At 26.6% G+C, this 17,860-nt stretch overlaps 3 protein-coding genes across 3 annotated transcripts in view; 1 reads left to right on the top strand and 2 right to left on the bottom strand.

Annotated features, from left to right (window-relative positions):
• Nucleotides 1–7,155: 7,155 nt before the first annotated feature.
• On the bottom strand, nt 7,156–11,467 carry NAEGRDRAFT_59568 (DEXH-box helicase). The gene is made up of 2 exons (XM_002671021.1): nt 10,380–11,467; nt 7,156–10,244 (listed from the first exon to the last, which is right to left on the bottom strand). Exons 1-2 carry the CDS (start codon nt 11,460–11,462, stop codon nt 7,170–7,172), a joined length of 4,158 nt encoding a protein of 1,385 aa, XP_002671067.1. The 5' UTR covers nt 11,463–11,467; the 3' UTR covers nt 7,156–7,169.
• A 92-nt stretch (nt 11,468–11,559) lies between these two features.
• Nucleotides 11,560–14,629, bottom strand: NAEGRDRAFT_59569 (rasGEF domain-containing protein; the record flags this gene model as incomplete). Its single annotated transcript, XM_002671022.1, has 1 exon — nt 11,560–14,629. The coding sequence occupies one exon, from the start codon at nt 14,627–14,629 to the stop codon at nt 11,639–11,641; it is 2,991 nt and encodes a 996-aa protein (XP_002671068.1). The 3' UTR covers nt 11,560–11,638.
• Nucleotides 14,630–16,018: 1,389 nt separating this feature from the next.
• NAEGRDRAFT_74011 (uncharacterized protein) overlaps nt 16,019–17,860 on the top strand; it is a gene marked incomplete at both ends in the record, with an annotated part of 5,818 nt that continues 3,976 nt past the window's right edge. The window contains 4 exons of the mRNA XM_002670976.1: nt 16,019–16,127; nt 16,290–16,417; nt 16,488–16,596; nt 16,715–17,425. Coding sequence (XP_002671022.1) covers nt 16,019–16,127; nt 16,290–16,417; nt 16,488–16,596; nt 16,715–17,425 — 1,057 coding nt within the window. The remainder of the gene's footprint in view (nt 16,128–16,289; nt 16,418–16,487; nt 16,597–16,714; nt 17,426–17,860) is intronic.

Here is a 17,860-nt window from a genome sequence, read left to right on the forward strand (position 1 = left end):
AGTTGCAGGTGCTGATTTACATGCATTAAATTCATGGAAATATTCACCATTGAATATTGCAATGTTAAAATCACATTATGGTATAACTGAATTTATTTTAAATGATAAATTAGTTGATTTAAATTTAAAAGATTCAGAAGGTTATACATTAATTCATAAATTAATGTCAAAATTAGATGAACAAAATTTTAATCAAATTAAATATTTGATAAAAGAAAAGAAGGATAGAATTGATTTAACTATTAAGGGACCAAATGATACTTCTCTATTCCATTATATTACAGGTTATCAATCTAAATATGATATTGAATTAGCTAAATTATTTATTGAATCTAAATTACATTATGATGATATTGATGCAAATGGTATTACACCACTCATGAAGGCATTTAATCATTCAAATATTAAAATGATTAAATTCCTATTAGAACAAGGTTCAAAAGTTAGATGTCAAAAACATGAAGAAAATATTTTACATTTGGTTTTAAAACAAGTTCATCAAAGAGATTTAAATAGATTATTTATGGTTATTTATGATAATATGGTTACTAATAAGAAGATTTATTCTAATAATATTAATAATATTAATAATACAAATAATACAACTAGTAGTAGTAGTATTGGTAGTAGTGGTGGTGGTAGTATGATAGATGAAGATGAAGATCATCTCAATACATCTACCATTTCCAATGTACAATCTATCAATGATAATAATGATAATATTACAGATTCTGAACAATTATTCTATAAAATGGCTAATACTATTGATGGATCAGGTAAAACACCATTAATGGCCATGATTCATGCATTCACTCCTTCAAATTATTCACAACAACATGAACTTGCTGAAGATTCAGATGGTGAAGCAACACCATTCCCTGTCTCTGCTAAAACAATTCAAGAATCTGTTTTTGATAACATTTTTGATGTGAGTGAACCAGAAAAGAAGAAGAAATTTACAAAGAAGAAGAAGGATATTTTAATGAGAAAATCAAATAATGATTCAGATGAAGAAATGGAAGATCATGAAGATGAAGATGATGATGAAGAAGATATTTCAGATGAAGAACATTCTGAAACAAGTAAACTTGATGATTCAACAATGGTTGATAAATCAATGATGGAAGATGATGAAAGTATTCATTCACATTCATCAGCATCTTCAGATGATGAAGAAGAAGCAGCAGAACATGAATCAGCAATGATTAATGATTCATTCATTGATGATTCTGAAGCTACTCCTTCTAAATCTAAGAAGGCTTTATTTAAATCTATTCTTACAACTACAATGGAAGAAGATGAAGAAGAAGTAACAACAAGTACTCCACTTCTACTCCTGGTATATTTGGTGCAACATTCCCAACTAGTAGAGCATCAGCAGTAGCATCATCATCTTCTTCAACAACAACAGAAGCAACAGCATCAGCAACAGTTGAAGATTTAGATTCAGATGGTGAACCATATGAAATTGATTATTATGGTAATAAGAGAAAGAAGAGAGAAATTCCAACATCACAATCTGTTGATAGATTTTTAGAATTCCTCGACAAGTATCTTTCATTAACTAAAACATCACTTAAAAATGCAGTAATTGAACATATTCCATACAAATCAAAAGTTAAAGTTAAAGATGTTCATACAGGTAAAATGAGAGTTAAATCATATCCAAATAATGAATGTATTGGATATACACCAATGCACTATGCAATTGCAAGACAATCAGATCAATTAATCAAAGCATTTGTTTCAAAATATAGATTAAATGTTAATGCTAAAGATTTCAAAGGTATTACACCACTTCATTTAGCTGTTTCTGCAACAAGTCAAAATGAAGGAATGATTCATGCAGTTAAATATTTATTGAAATATGGTGCTGAATTGAATGTTAAAGATTCAATTGGTAGAAGTCCATTCTTTTATTCATTTACAAATATTCAATATAATCCTATTTCAAGTGGTGGTAATTCTTATAATTACAATTATAATAGTAGATATAATAATACAAGTAGTAATGATCCAATTGAATTAGTATCAGATATGTGTAATTTTGAAGGTATTGAAACTGATATTACAGATAAATATGGACGTTCACCATTACATTATGCTGCTATTAGTGGTGCAACTATAAGTAGTATTTTCCTAATTCAAAGAGGTGCAGAATTGAATCGTAAAGATGAAGATGGTAATACTCCAACTAATTTAGCATTATTATCTTCACGTGTTGATTTTGTTGTTACTTTAATTAATAAGGGAGGTGATGTTCATGCTCCAATTTATGATCAATTATCAATTAATATTAAATCTATTAGACAACAATTGAGAGAACAATTACAAGCTGAAAAGGTTCAATCAATCAAAAAATCTAAACATGTTATTGGTGCATCAACAGTTAAAGATTCAGATGATGAAGATGATGAAGATGAAGAATCTGAAGTTGAAGAATCTGATGAAGATTCATATGATTCAGATGATTCAAATTATAATTCTAAACCAATGAAATCATCCACATCTGAATCAATTGAAGAAGAACCAATTGAAATTTCACAAGAAGAACAAGTTTCAATTTATGAACAAGTTAAAAATAAGCAATTAGATTCATGTACAATGTTTAAATATGCACTTTCTAGATCTTATATGGGATTAGCTTATTTAATTATGCAAGAACCTAATATTAAACCAACACAAGTAATTTCAGATGCTTTAGAAACACATCAATATAGTCTAGTACAAAAATTAATTAGAAAGACACGTAATGATTTATTATTGAATGATTTAAATTCAGATGGTCAAAATGTTATGCATTTAGTTGCAAAGAATTCAGATTCATCACGTGAATGGAAAGATACATGGGCTATTACTATTACTAAAATGTTATTACGTCGTTCTTTAAATTTGAATTTAACTGATAAAGTTAAAGGAAGAACACCACTCCATTATGCTTCAATTAATTCAAATGCAGAATTAGTTTCATTATTATTGAAACATGGTGCCTCTCCAAATACATTAGATTCAAAATATAAGAGATCTGCACTACATTATGCATGTAAAAATGGTACTGATACAACTCATATGAAATATAGATCATCCTATTCATCTTCAACATCTTCAACAGATGCAATTTATTCAATTATTGAATCATTAATTGGATCTAATGCTAATATTGATATTCAAGAAGGTAAATATGGTAGAACAGCACTTCATTTCTCTGTTTTAAATAGAGATAAATTAGCAGTTAAAGTATTAATAACACATGGTGTTAATACTAATGTTAAAGATAGACATTTAAATAGAACACCATTACATTATGCTACTATTGAAAATATAACAGAAATTGTTAAAGTTTTATTAACATCACCTACTATTAATGTTAATATTGAAGATAATGATAAGAGAATTGCATTACATTATGCTATTGGTATTAATTTATTTGGTTATATTCAAAATATTGAAATTGTAAAGGAATTAGTTAAATCTAAATCTGATATTTTACATCAAGATTTAAATGGTAAATCACCACTTTATTATTCTTTAAGACAAACTAATGGTACCTATACTAAAATATTACAACCTAATGAAAGTAAAATTGATGAAAAATTAAGAGAATCTTCACAATCTGAAATTAAATCATTAATTGAATATATGAATACATTTACAATTCCACATATAAATGTAAATGTTGAAAAGGATGCTTCACAAGCACTTGAAGATTTTGAAAAGGAAGAATTAACTAGACCTGAAACTGAAGAAGAAAAGAAGGAAAGAATTCCTAAAATGGATAAACATTGTAAATTGAAGAATTGTAAAGTTTTAATTGATGATTCTACTACTACTTCTACTACTTCTAATAAGGATGATAACAATGATAATAATACTGATAATACTGATAATAACAATGATAATAACAATGATAACAATGATATTAAATATTATCATACTATATTAAACAAGACAGATGTTAAATATGGTACAAGTGGATATAATAATTTTTATATATTACAAATTGGATATAATCAAGATCAAAATTTATATGTACTATTAAATAGATATGGTAGAGTAGGTGAAGAAGGACAATATCAAACAACACCATTCCAATCTAAAGATGAATGTATATCTGAATTTAAAAAGATATTTAAATCTAAAACAGGTAATGAATGGGGTAAAGAATTTGAAGAAAAGACTAAAAAGTATAAAGTTGTTGATATTAGTAAGAGAAAAGTTAGAGATCCACTTCAACCTATTGATTTATCTAAATCTGTACAATCTAAATTACCAACACCTATTTATAATTTAATGAAATTAGTTTGTGATATTACTTTATTAAGAAAAGATTTAATTAGATTAGGTATTTCAGATGAATATTTTAGTTTAGGTAAATTATCTAAAGATAGATTAAAGAAAGGATATCAAATATTAGGTGATATATTAAAATTAATTAAGGAAACTAATGATCATACAGTACAATTACCTGCATCTGAAATTCTAGTTAAATTAAATCAAATTGCAGATTTATCAAATGAATTTTATTCATTAATTCCACATAGAAATTTTGTTAATTGTGCTATAAAATCAATTGATAGAGAGAATGATGTTTTAGAAAAGATGAAATCACTTGAAGATTTAATTGAATTAAGAACAGCTGCACGTATTTTATTAGCTGCTACTTTTAATTTACCTAAAATGAATCCATTAGATTATACTTATCATGGTTTAGATACACAATTAGCATCATTACAATCAACAGATGAAGAATTTTCAATTATTAATAGATATATTCAACATACAAATAGACATGCTTGTTCTGTTGATACTGTTAATATATTTAGAGTTAATAGAAAGGGTGAATCTCAAAGATATGAATCATTCCTATCAAAACAAGAAGAATCCAATAAGAATTGTCATAGAATGTTATTATGGCATGGTAGTCCAATTTCTAATTTCCTTTCAATTCTTTCAAAAGGTTTATTAATTGCACCAAAAGAAGCACCTGCAAGTGGATACATGTTTGGTAAGGGTATTTATTGTGCAGATATGTTTTCAAAATCATTTGGATATTGTAGAGCTGAGAGAGATTCTTCAACCAATGAAACACATGCACTATTATTATTATGTGAAGTTTGTATTGGTAATCCATACAAGACCTATTCTGCTGAATATATGGATCAAGCAAAGGATGGATTCGATTCTACAATGGGTGTCGGTGAAGTTGGTCCCTCTCCAGATGAACCATTCGTACAATATGATGGTGTACATATTCCATTAGGTTCAATCACTAGTAATCCAAAACCACCTATTGCTCTAACTCAAAGATATTGGTCATTCCCATTAAGTTACAATGAATACATTGTTTATAACATAGATCAAGTTAAAATTAGATATATGGTACATGTTAAATCAAAGAATTAATTATATTTATTATATGAAGGAAACCATAAAATAAAATTATTGGAGATTCAATAAATTCCAATAGATCTTTTACATGGAGGTAAATGATTACAGTAAAACTATTAGAATTACATCAACAATGTGTTGAATTGACAAAACTCCATTTCATTTCGATGGCTTCCTCAGTTTTTGTTTCAGATACTATTATTATTATTCGATGGAGAATTGAGCTCGTTAAACCTTTCTCTTGTTGTAGCCTCTCCTACATGTGTAGATCTCGCAACTTCTGATAATTTCATATCAATCGAGCATGATTGTAATGCAAGTAAAAGAGCAGGTCTCCCTGAATCTACTAAACATTCTTTCATAGCAACCCTAATAATTCTCATCCTCAAATTGATATCTGTTTTTAGTCTTGATATTTTTGAGAATGCTGTGCCTCACGACAAGAGTGTTACTAGCCTTGCAAGAGATGATGATAAAGTCTCTATCAATGGTAATGTTCAGCCATATTTTAGAGTTTACCTCCTCCTCAACTGTGAATATCTTGCCTAATTCATCATCCCGAATGCACAATACTGTGTTGCAGGTTGTGATGAAACATTCACCAACATCATTGAAAGCTAGGGACAGAGGATCTATCAATTTAACAATACCTATTGATGAGAATGTAGAAACAAGTGTGCCGTCGATTGGATTTAGTTTGACAACTCTATTGTTGCCCGTATCACAAACAAATAATGTAGATTTGTTGTTATTATCATAGTCACCATCATCAAATGGAATGCCAAACCCTTCATTGCCAGCAAACATTTTCAGATGAATATTTCAGAAAATTCATTAGTCATTATCACATAAAGTTTCCAAATCTTTATCAATTTCCTTGTATTTTCTTCCCAGCTCAAAAATACTGTATCTTGTTACTTCTGAAAGATCCAAAAGTGTTATGGGTAGTTTTTTCATGTCTACACACTACATAGAGAGCTCTAGCTATACACCCATCACTTTTCTTTTGTATATTTGAGTTTGTTAATATCGCTTTATTCTGATTCTTCCTCCTTTTCGTTGTCTTTTCTAATGCATATGAACAAATATCACTTCAGGTAAGATCTTATAAGATTTAACTCAATCACATTTGGATGTAAAATATTAGTACACGGGTCTTTGATAATGATGTATTTGGTTGGTAAGCTATTAATAAATAATTCGCGAATTCAACAGTAAGTAAGAATATCGCTTGGATTGGCACTAAAATATCAATAACTTAGAGTTTGTAAACTAATTGGTACTGCAAGTTACAGTGTGTTTGAAAATACTCGTATTTACTAACTCTAAGTGTGGTTACTAACTATTTGTGAATATAACTAATGACCGCTTTAGAAGCTTATACTGCACAAATCATCAGTGGGAAGTTCAACACTCTAAGTGAGAGTTAGTTATTTTGTCATAAGATATGATCTGTGTATACACTCCGCTTTTTAATGGGATACCAACTTTGTTATTGTACCAACTTTGACCCATAACGACAATAAAAATTTCGTTGTTATAAAATATCCATAACCATTACAAACCATCTTGTTATTGGATGTAAGTTGGCATTAAAATCAACACAGTTTTTGAGTTCAGATATTCAATGTTACAATTTATGTGTTTGATAAAGATATTGTTCAATTAAAATTGGAGAGAAATCATGTCATATGCACATTGAGCAAGTAAGCACCACATAAATTACCAGAATATTGAATAAAGGCAAATAAATCAAATTAAGTTTAATATTTTATTTACATTTATAGAATATCAGGAAGAATATCATCAAGTATAAAGTCAGAGTCATCAATATCTAAAGAGTTGTTTTCTGTTTTTGGTGTAATAGAATCAAGCTTTAACTTTTTAGGTTCAGGTTCAATTGAAGGTTTCTTTGGAGGTAGAAATGTTGGAGGTGATTTATGTTGAGTAAATGATGATACTGCTGCTGAGCTATGAGAACTATTTGAAGATGATGGTCTATTAATTGTAGTTATTGGTGATTTGAAAGTTGGTGGAATAAATTTGGGTGTTGATAAAGAAGTAGTACTATTAACATTTGAAGAACTACTACCAATATTATTAATATTATTATTATTAGAAATGGAAAGAGGTGTATTGTTGATGGTATTGTTAATTGTTGTAGTAGTAGTAGTCTTTGATTTGGTTGGAGGAGTTCTCTTAGCAAATGGAGAAATAGAAGCACTTCCTTGAAATGAAAATTTAGCTAATAATTGTTCAAGTTCTGAAGGTTTGTTTTCTGGTGTAATATTAGTTAATCTATTATTATTATTATTATGATTGGGTGGTGTTGATGGTGGTGGTGATGTTTTTGATAAATTAAAGTTTGGTGGTGGTGAAGTATTATTAGTAATATTAGTAGTAGTATTATTAGTATTAGTATTTCCTACTGGACTTGGTATTGATGGAATTTGAGATGAAGTTGATAATAATTTAGGTGGTAATGTCTTATTGTTGGGTAATATAAATTTAGATGGTGTAACAAATTTAGTTGATTGAATTGAATCTGATTGAGTTCTTTTAAATGCATTAGATAGATTGAGAAATGATGATGAATTAACTTTCTCTTCTTGTTCATCTTGCATAAAATCATCATTTAATCCACTATTACTTTCATTACTAATGGTAGTGATATTGTTGCTACTACTACTACTACTACTGCTATTATTATTTGGAAGTTTTTGTTTGAGATTACTAGTATTTGGTAGTAGTGAAGATGATTTTAACTTTGAAAAGAAAGGACTTGTCTTTTGAGTAATTGAAGAATTATTCTTCTTTGGAGTTCCAAAAGTAATATCATCATCATCATCATCTGAATTAACTTTCATATCATCCTCTTCCTCTTCATCATCTAAATGTCTTTTTTTAGTATTATTATTTTTAGTATTATTATTAGTATCTCTAAATGATTTGTTATAAGTATATTCCTTCTTTTGAGTGCTACTACTAGTATTAAATATTTTAGTATTACTATTATTATTATCATCTCTCATTAATATTATATTTGGTGGTAATTTACCATTCTTTGTACATAAAAATCCTTTTAAAAAGTCTGTTGCAGTACTATTTGGTGGAGGAACTACTTTTCTAATATCTTCTTCATTGGCATGATGACTTTGAGTACTACTACTACTTCCAACACTACGACTATTACTACCACGATTAGTAGTATTACTATTACTTCGATTAGATTGAGATAGCTTGGGTGATTCTCTTTCCTTAACTGATGGTGATGATTTGAGTTTTTGTTTCTTCTTTTCCAATTCTTCATAATATTCCTCTTCTTCATCTTCATCAAGATAGTCTCTTTCTTTCATATCTTGATAATATGCTGATGATGCTCCACCAGCATAACTTCCATCCTCCTCATTATATTCATCCTCATCATTATCATTATCATCATAGGTATTAGTTCTATCAAATATAACTTGATCAACATTTCTATCAACATGTGATTCACCATCTACAGATTTACCAACAACTTCTAATTTTTTTTGTAAGAGAGGCCATAAATATTCATCAAAAGTATCCTTTCCTAATAAATATTTAATAGAGACAGCATTAGTTTGACCCATACGATGTACTCTATCTTCAGCTTGTCTTAAATCACTTGGAGTCCAATATAATTCAGCAAATAAAACAGTACTACATGGTGTCATTGTATATCCAACACCTGCAGCTTTAATTGATAGAATGGCAACTCTACAATGACCATTAGTTCTAAATGTATTAACTAAATTTTGTCTTCTATTTGAATCAGTTGATCCATCAATTCTAATATAATAATCACCTCTCATTTTTTTTTGTAAATCTTTAGATTTCTTTTTCTGACCTTTTAAATTATAAAATTTAGCCAATTCCAATGCAACACATTCTTCAATTCCATCCATTACTTCTTTATGATAGGCAAATACTAAAAATTTTAAATCACCTGTATTTTCAATCATATCTTGAATATATTCTTTAACAGCAGGTAATTTAGCTTTACCTGTCATTGTATACATTCTAAATATTTCACTATTCTTATCAAAATTAGATTGATTATGTTCTTCTGATGTGATGGCTGTTTTCATCTTTTCAATTGCTCTTTTCATTCTCTCAGCTGAAAATTCTAATTGTTTTAAATCACTTGGTTTTACACTTAATAAAACACGTTGTCTTTGTTTTTCAGGTAATTCTGATAAAACTGTTTCCTTCCTTCTTCTAATCATTACAGTTCTTGAGAGTAGATAATTTAATTCTAATACATTTGAACTACCTTTATCATCAAGACCAAATTGTGTTTCTTTAGCATCACAATATCTATAGGTGAATGCACTTCTTGTAAATGTAAATTTATCATCCAATAATAAATTTAATTGTGGATAAACTTCAACTGGACGTGATAGAGCAGGTGTACCTGTTATCATTACTAATCTTTTAGCTTGTTTTAGAAATGGTACAATGTGTGAACTTCTCTTTGTTGATGAATTTTTAAGATAATGCGACTCATCACAAATGATACAATTAAATTTAATACCATTTAAAATTGCACCACCACCACCACCATCATTATTACATGGTTGACTTTCTAACATATTAGCTGCCATTGTATATGAAACTATATTAATATAATTATCAGGTATTTGTTTACCATGTGAAATTATTTTAATCTTTTCCATTGTAATATCTGTATGTCCTCTTTCACTTGTTATAAACCATTCTTCAATTTCCTTTCCCCAATTATGTTTAAGTGAACTTGGACATATTATTAATAATGGCCAATCTTGTTTAAAATAATACATGGTTGATAATCCTTGAAGTGTTTTACCAACTCCCTATTACATATTATTATTAAAAATAAATAATATTAAATATTAAATATTAAAATAAATTATATTTAAATATAGTATTAAAATTATTAAAAATAAATATATTAAATATTAAAAAAATAAATAAATAAAAAAACCTACCATTTCATCACCTAAAAGAACTCTTCCTTCTCTTTTAACAGCAAATGAAATACCTTGTTTTTGAAATGGTCTTAATTTAGTCCAAACTTGTTTTGGAAATTTATGTGCCAAATCCAATTCATTACATAATTGATCAGTTTTAGAAATATCAATTTGTGGATAATTATTAATTATTAATTTAACAATTTCTGGAAAATCTTGAACTTGAATAGAAGCACCATCAATTTTAACATCAAGTAAAAATGTTCTTAAAGTTTCATGTTGATCTAATGGAAATAAATATTCCAAATCATTTAATTTTGTAATCTTGTTATCAAATAATTCTTTAAGTGATCTTAATAATTTATCCATAATAAATCCTAATTTTGGAAATGTTACTAAAACACAATCATAATTTGCATTATTAAATACTAAAGTTTCATGTCTATCTTTTTGTTGTTTCATTGCTTGTTGAAGAATATTACTTCCTACTAATTGTAAACTAATTGGATAATGAACTCCAAGTGTATTCTTAGATGAATAGGTTGAACTATAGAGTGGTCTATTTTGAATCTCTGGATTTAATAAATAATCTGCTACTTTGGTTCCTTCTTTACACCATTCAAAATAACAACCATGTTCTATATTACAACACCAAAATAATTTACCCTTGTTATTACCTTCTTTAACAACTCTTTTCTGTACACACGTAATTTGATGTTTGGGACACAATGGTGCTCCAATATCATCATCATTGTTAGTATTATTATTATTGTTAGTATTATTGGATCCGATAGTTGATGATGAAGCCTGTACAAAAGTGGAAGACGATGATGATGATGCACTATTATTTACAAATGATGAAGGTGGTGGTATAAATCTATTCGGAGTATTATTATTATTATTATTAAAATTATTATTCGAAGGCTTTGGTTTGACACCATTATCACTCCACTTGAAAAAATTACATCTTTCTCGATCACCAAAATTTCTTGCACATGCCCAATATTCTCTTCCCATATTATCACCCTTTTTAGTTACACGAAGTTGAGCCAATGCTCCACATTTGCATTGAATTAAATCCGGTGCATGGGAGTCTGACATTTTTTTGATGCTTTATTTATTGATTTAATTTTCAACTTTAAAATGGAAAATGTAAAACAAGCCTTTGTTTCAATCCAACAATAAAATCGTACCCAATCAAAAATTTAATAACTTTTATTAAAAATACAACAATTTCAAACATTTCTGATACAATAATAATAATAATAATAATAAATTTAACCAACAAAGAAATTAGCAGATGCACCTGGTGGTGGTTCAGCCTTATAACTATGAATCATTAAATTATGATTTGTTGATGCTTTGAATGGCATTGTTCTAATTAATTCTTGAATTTGAAAAACTTTAACAAATTTGTAACCAATTGGATTTTGGAAATGTTTAATTTCCTTAATAACTTCAAATAAAGATTCTCTCTTAATCCAATTAATTAATTCAACACCATTTCTATTTGTATTTTTAACATAATCATTATGATTTTCTTCAATATATTGTAAATCTTGTAAATGTACACCTAAATATGGTATAGCTGGAAATGATGAAGTTTTTAAAACTTCTTTATATTTCTTATAATTATTTTCTTCACTCATTAATTGTTTTAATAAATTTTCAGTATCTTTAGATTTTTGACCAAGTTCACTTCTTGTATCCTTTAATCTTTTAACTGCACCATTTTCAAATCCACTTAAAATTGCTCTCAATGTATTAAAATTATTCATCTTTCTCAATTGATCACATACTATAATTAACATTTTATAAGTATGTTTTCTAGCATAGGTTGTTTGTCCTCTACATATTAATGATGCAACCCACATACTAATATTATCAAAGAAATTCATCATATTTAATACATTAGGTGATCGATGTTTTAATTTGGGTTTTCTCCATGCTTGATTTAATAATTCCTCTGATTTTATAGAATAATACATATCAAATTCATATAAACATAATTGTCTTGCCATCTCTTCACCATCTATATCTTCAATACATAAATCACTGGCAAAGATTTTATTCCATGGTATGATTGGTTCAGGTATTTTATCAGAACTATTCACATTTCTACTAATTCCACCTCCACCTCCCATTCCAATTCCACTATTATTCATATTCATATTATTATTCATATTATTATTCATATTATTATTATTATTATTATTAAATGAAAAAGTATTAATATTTGATAATTTAGACATTTGAGTTATAATTTCATTAATTTTCTTTCTACTCTTATTTAATTTAGCATGAATTAAAACTTGTTCATCTAAAAATGATTGTAATTTTTGTAACATGTTATTAGTGAAATGATGAAAATGATTTTCAATCCAAATTAATAAAACTCTAATAACAGCAGATTGAATACCATTTTTAACGTCAGGTGTAAATGTAGAAGGTACTTTGAAACGTTGAAATAATTTACCTAAAACTAATTCAGGTGAAGCAATTGCCATATAAGTATGTAAAAATACATCAATAAAAGATTGATCTTGTGTTGGTATTGTTAATCTTTCAATTATTCTATTTAATGAACCTGCTTGAAATTGTTCAAATTTACTAACAGGATCAAATTCAACAATTTCATTTTGTCTTTCAGGTTCTTTCCAAATATTAACATCTTCATCTCTTTTACCAAATTCATCATTTGTTATACCTAATTCACTCAATTGTTCATCTAATTCTTTCATTATTTGATTCTTATTCTTTTGTAGATAGGCACTTGAATATTTATCTGAAATTATTGTATCCATTAACTTTTCAGATTTTTTAATAGCCTCCTTACACAATGCATACAATAAACTTTGATCAATATCGATACCAATATATTTCTTACCACTCTCTTCTTCCAAGGATTTTTTAGTTTCCTTCAATCCTTCAAAATGTAAATGTTGTAATATTATATTAGTAATGTGATCATCATTCAATTTCTTACGAACATCCTTTCTACCTGCATTAAATAATTCACCAAAACTTAATGTTCTCCACAGTGGATATAATCTCTCTGATAATTCTTGTGTTACTGGATATTTGTTTAATACACGTGTTCTCCATTTACTTCTATCTATTATATTATTTGTAGTATTAGTATTACTATTAGTATTATTGGTATTATTAGTATTATTAACAAGATCAGGAGATATTAAAGTGGATTGAATGAGTGGTCTTGAATTTTCAACTTTCCAATGATCTTCATATACATAATTCATTGAATTTGTAGATAATTGAACTGAATTGTATGGTGGGAATGGAATATCTGGTAATTTGTTCAACTCTGGAGGTAATTTGAATAATTCTTCTTCTATTTCTTTCTTATTATCACCATTATTATTGTTATTAGTATTGTTATTGTTATTATTATTTAATAGTTTAGATAAACCAATTCTAATTGGAACACCTTTACCAGCAATATCTTCTGGAAATGGATCTTTAACAGGATGTACGTGTCTAATAGCACCATATGGTATTGATGATGATGATGATGAATTATTATTAATTGAAGATGATTTGATTGATTGTTTTCTTGATCTTGTACCACCACTTGGATTTGACATGACAGAATGTTTTCTATTTTTAGTATTTGATGATTTTCGATATATGTGTGGATGTAATTGATTCATTTGTGAATTTAAATTATTTAATTCTTCTAATTGTCCTTTAAATCTCAATGCTTGTTTAAATAAATTACAATTAGGTGGTAATGGTAATTGACCAACAAATGGTTCAATATTAGATTCCATTAAATTTTCACTTCTTTCTTCATAGCTTTTTAATTCATCATCATATGATACTTCATCATTATTTAACATTCTAACTTGTGTTTCAATAGTATAGACAAGACGATGTGGTGGTACATGTGTATATCTAAATTGTCCATCATCTATTACTTTAGGTTCACTTGGTACTGATGGTTTAGGTGGTTTCTTTTGTGTTGGACTTGAAGAGGATGATTTGTTTGTTTTTGTTTTACCATCATGAGAAGTAGTAGAAGCAACACCATTAGTACCAGTACCAGTAGCGGAAGTAATTGCACCACCTAATGATGATGATGGAGAAGTAGTTGTACTATTTAAAGTAGTAGTAGATGGTTTAGTAGAGATTCGTCTAGGTTTTTGAGGAATTGGAGGAGGTGTTGATGTTCCATTATTATTATTATTACTATTATCATCAGAAACTTGTTTAAGAGGTGAATCAGTACTAGTTTGACTCACACTCATATTAACACCTGTAGTACTAGTATCATCTTCATCTTCTTCTTCATCATCATAATATTCATTATTTGATGTAGTTTGATCATCAGTATTTGTTGTAGTATTATCATCAATAGAATTTTGATTTTTATGAAGTGATGATGATGATGATCAGGTGGTTTGCTAGTAGATGGAATTGGTGGTGGTTTATGAGTAGGTGGTAAATCTAATCCCATAGAAGCACTCAATTCTTCAAAAGTAGCATCCATATCATCACCCGATGAATCTGACATTTCTGAAAGATCATCATATTCTTCATCTCCTCCATCAGATGATAATGAAATTGAATCATCAGATTCTGCCATTATTATTATAGTATTATATTGTTACAAGTAGTGAATAGTGTTGATAAAGTACAAAGTAAAATTAAAAACACAGCCTCTCTCTCAATAGAAATGATGTAAATTTTTTTAAAGGCTTTGAAACTTGTTGTCTGTCTTGTTTGATAACTGACACTTGATAGAGGTATGGGTTTATTGTGGAAAACAAATGAAGAGATCTATTGATTGGATTATATTTAAATTGTATTTGTTTACAATATTAAATCATTGATAAACAGTCTCTTTAAAATTGAAAAGATCAATTAGCGAATTGACAAACATAAAAAGATGTTTAAAAATGCCGCCAAAAATTATTGTTAAAAAATAAGAATAAAAAAATGTCATTCACTCCTCTTCATCAAAAGAAACCAAATAATAATAATATGACTCAAATGATGATGGAAGAACATCCATCTGTTATTCTCTCTGCTAATTATCAATACAATGAAGATGATAAATCCATGACTGTTGCTGATTTTCTTCGTAAACAAGTTGAATTAAAAGTATGTATTTTACAATTCTAAATAATAATTAAATATGATGATTGAATATAATAAATATTAAATAATAATATTATAAATAAATAGAATAATGAAATGAAATTATTATCGGAACGTATGGTAGAACAAATAATAATGCATGGAGTTAAACAACGTGAAGAAATTAAACAAGCCTTTAGAAATCAACAAAAACAATAATATATGAAGAGAAGATCATCATATAAACTTTGTTATTATTATTTAAATAGTATTAATATATTACATTCATCATCAAGTGAATACATTAACAATCAAGTGAATCATTTTTTAAAAGCCTTAGTTAATCAAATATGTTATCACACTCCTCTCTCATAGGAAACAATAATATTATTATTCCATTAGCAATCATATATCTTTGAAACCATATCATCATAACATATAAATATATTGTACGAATGGTGATGATACGTTGTAAATTAAATCAGTGAAAGTTCATTATGAAATCAGTGTGTGACAGATTCAATTTCATTTCCTTTCAAATTTCATTTAATAAAAAAATGTCAAATAAACAACAACAACAACATGAAATATTTACTCTCATGCCAGGAGATATACTAGTAATTAAAATTATTAGAGGAGAGGATTTAATAATAGCAGATGCTAATGGTAAAAGGTAATTATAATACCTCTATTTACTAATATCATTATTTACTTTACAATATAATTATTATAACTATTATACAACTATCTATACAACACAATATATAATAATACAATATATCTATTACAATAAAATAACGTAATAAAGTGATCCCTATACAATAATAGATTTTAAACAAAGATTAAAAGATTTTAAATTGAGTTCATTTAGACATTTAGTTGAAGTTTCAAATGAAAAAGTTTTACCTGGTGGTTTAGTTGGTGGTTTTTTAAGAACTACAACTCAAATGAAAACTGTATGTTTTATTTGTATTCAATTATTTATATTTAATTATTTATTTTATATTTATATTTATATTTAAATAGTTAAATCCAATATGGAATGATGAATTTCAATTTGAAATATTAAATGAAATGGATAATTTATTAATACATTTTTATGTTTATGATTGGGATAGATTAACTAAAGATGATCGTATGTATATATTATTTTATTTAAAAATTTTATTAAAATTATATTATTAAATATATATTATTTAAATATATTATATTAAATATATTATTTAAATATTTAAATATAAATATGATAATAGCAATGGGTGATGTAATATTTACATTAACAAAAGAAGATTTATATTTTCTAGTAAATAAACCAAGAGAATATAAATTAAATTTACAAAATGTAGAAACAGGTAATATTATATTTGAAATTACAATTTTAGAAGGTCCATTAAGATTAAAATCACTTTCACTTCAAAGTTATAATTCATTTCTTAAACATGCTCCAAGAGGTACATTATCAAATACTAAATTATCAGGTTTAAATATTTCTAATAATAGTAATGATACTAAAAATAGTGATGGATGGAAAGAATTAAGTGAATTAAATAATTATCCAATTGAAATGGAAGTACCATTTGAATGGGATGTTTCTAAATATGAAATTGGTACTAATGAATTTGATAATTTAATTATACATTTAAAATTACAACCATCTTATGAAAATAATTCTAAAAATACAAAACCTACTATTTATATTAATATTGAACAATTTCATCATATTTCTATTAATAATGAAAATGATAATAATTTAACAATTAATACTACTACTAGTAATGATTCTAATAATAATGATACTAATAATACTACTAATAATAATGATACTAATAATAGTAATAATAATTCTAATTCTAATAGTAATAATACATTTAAAAAAGAAGAAGAAGAATTTATTCAAAAATATATTCTGAATGAAATTGATGATAAAATGAAAAAGAGTTTAAATTTTGAAATGTATAATAATGGTATGATATTATCAATACATGATAAAAAACAAATTAAAAGTTGGAGATATCAATATGAAAAAATTAAATTAAATTTTACAAATAATTCCAATTTAACTATTAAAAAAGAAAATATTGAAGATTTATTATTAAATCAAATAGGTGAAAATAATTCAAACAAATTATTAAATGTAATTTATTATTTTATATTTGGTAATTACATGTTTTGTTTTAGATTGGAAAATTCAAATGAATATTCAACTTTTAAAATTGATACTTTAATTGATTTAGTTAAAAGTATTATTAGAAGAATTAAAATTATTCAAAATGATAATGATAACAAAGAAAATGAACAAGATAATGATCAAGATGAACAAGATGAGAAGCAAATTAAACAAATTTAAATAAAAATGTTATTAGACTTTATGTTTTGAAATATTTTTAATTTTTTGAATC

Source organism: Naegleria gruberi (assembly GCF_000004985.1).
Source record: "Naegleria gruberi genomic scaffold NAEGRscaffold_65, whole genome shotgun sequence".
In the NCBI taxonomy this organism is placed as follows: domain Eukaryota; phylum Heterolobosea; class Eutetramitea; order Acrasida; family Naegleriidae; genus Naegleria; species Naegleria gruberi.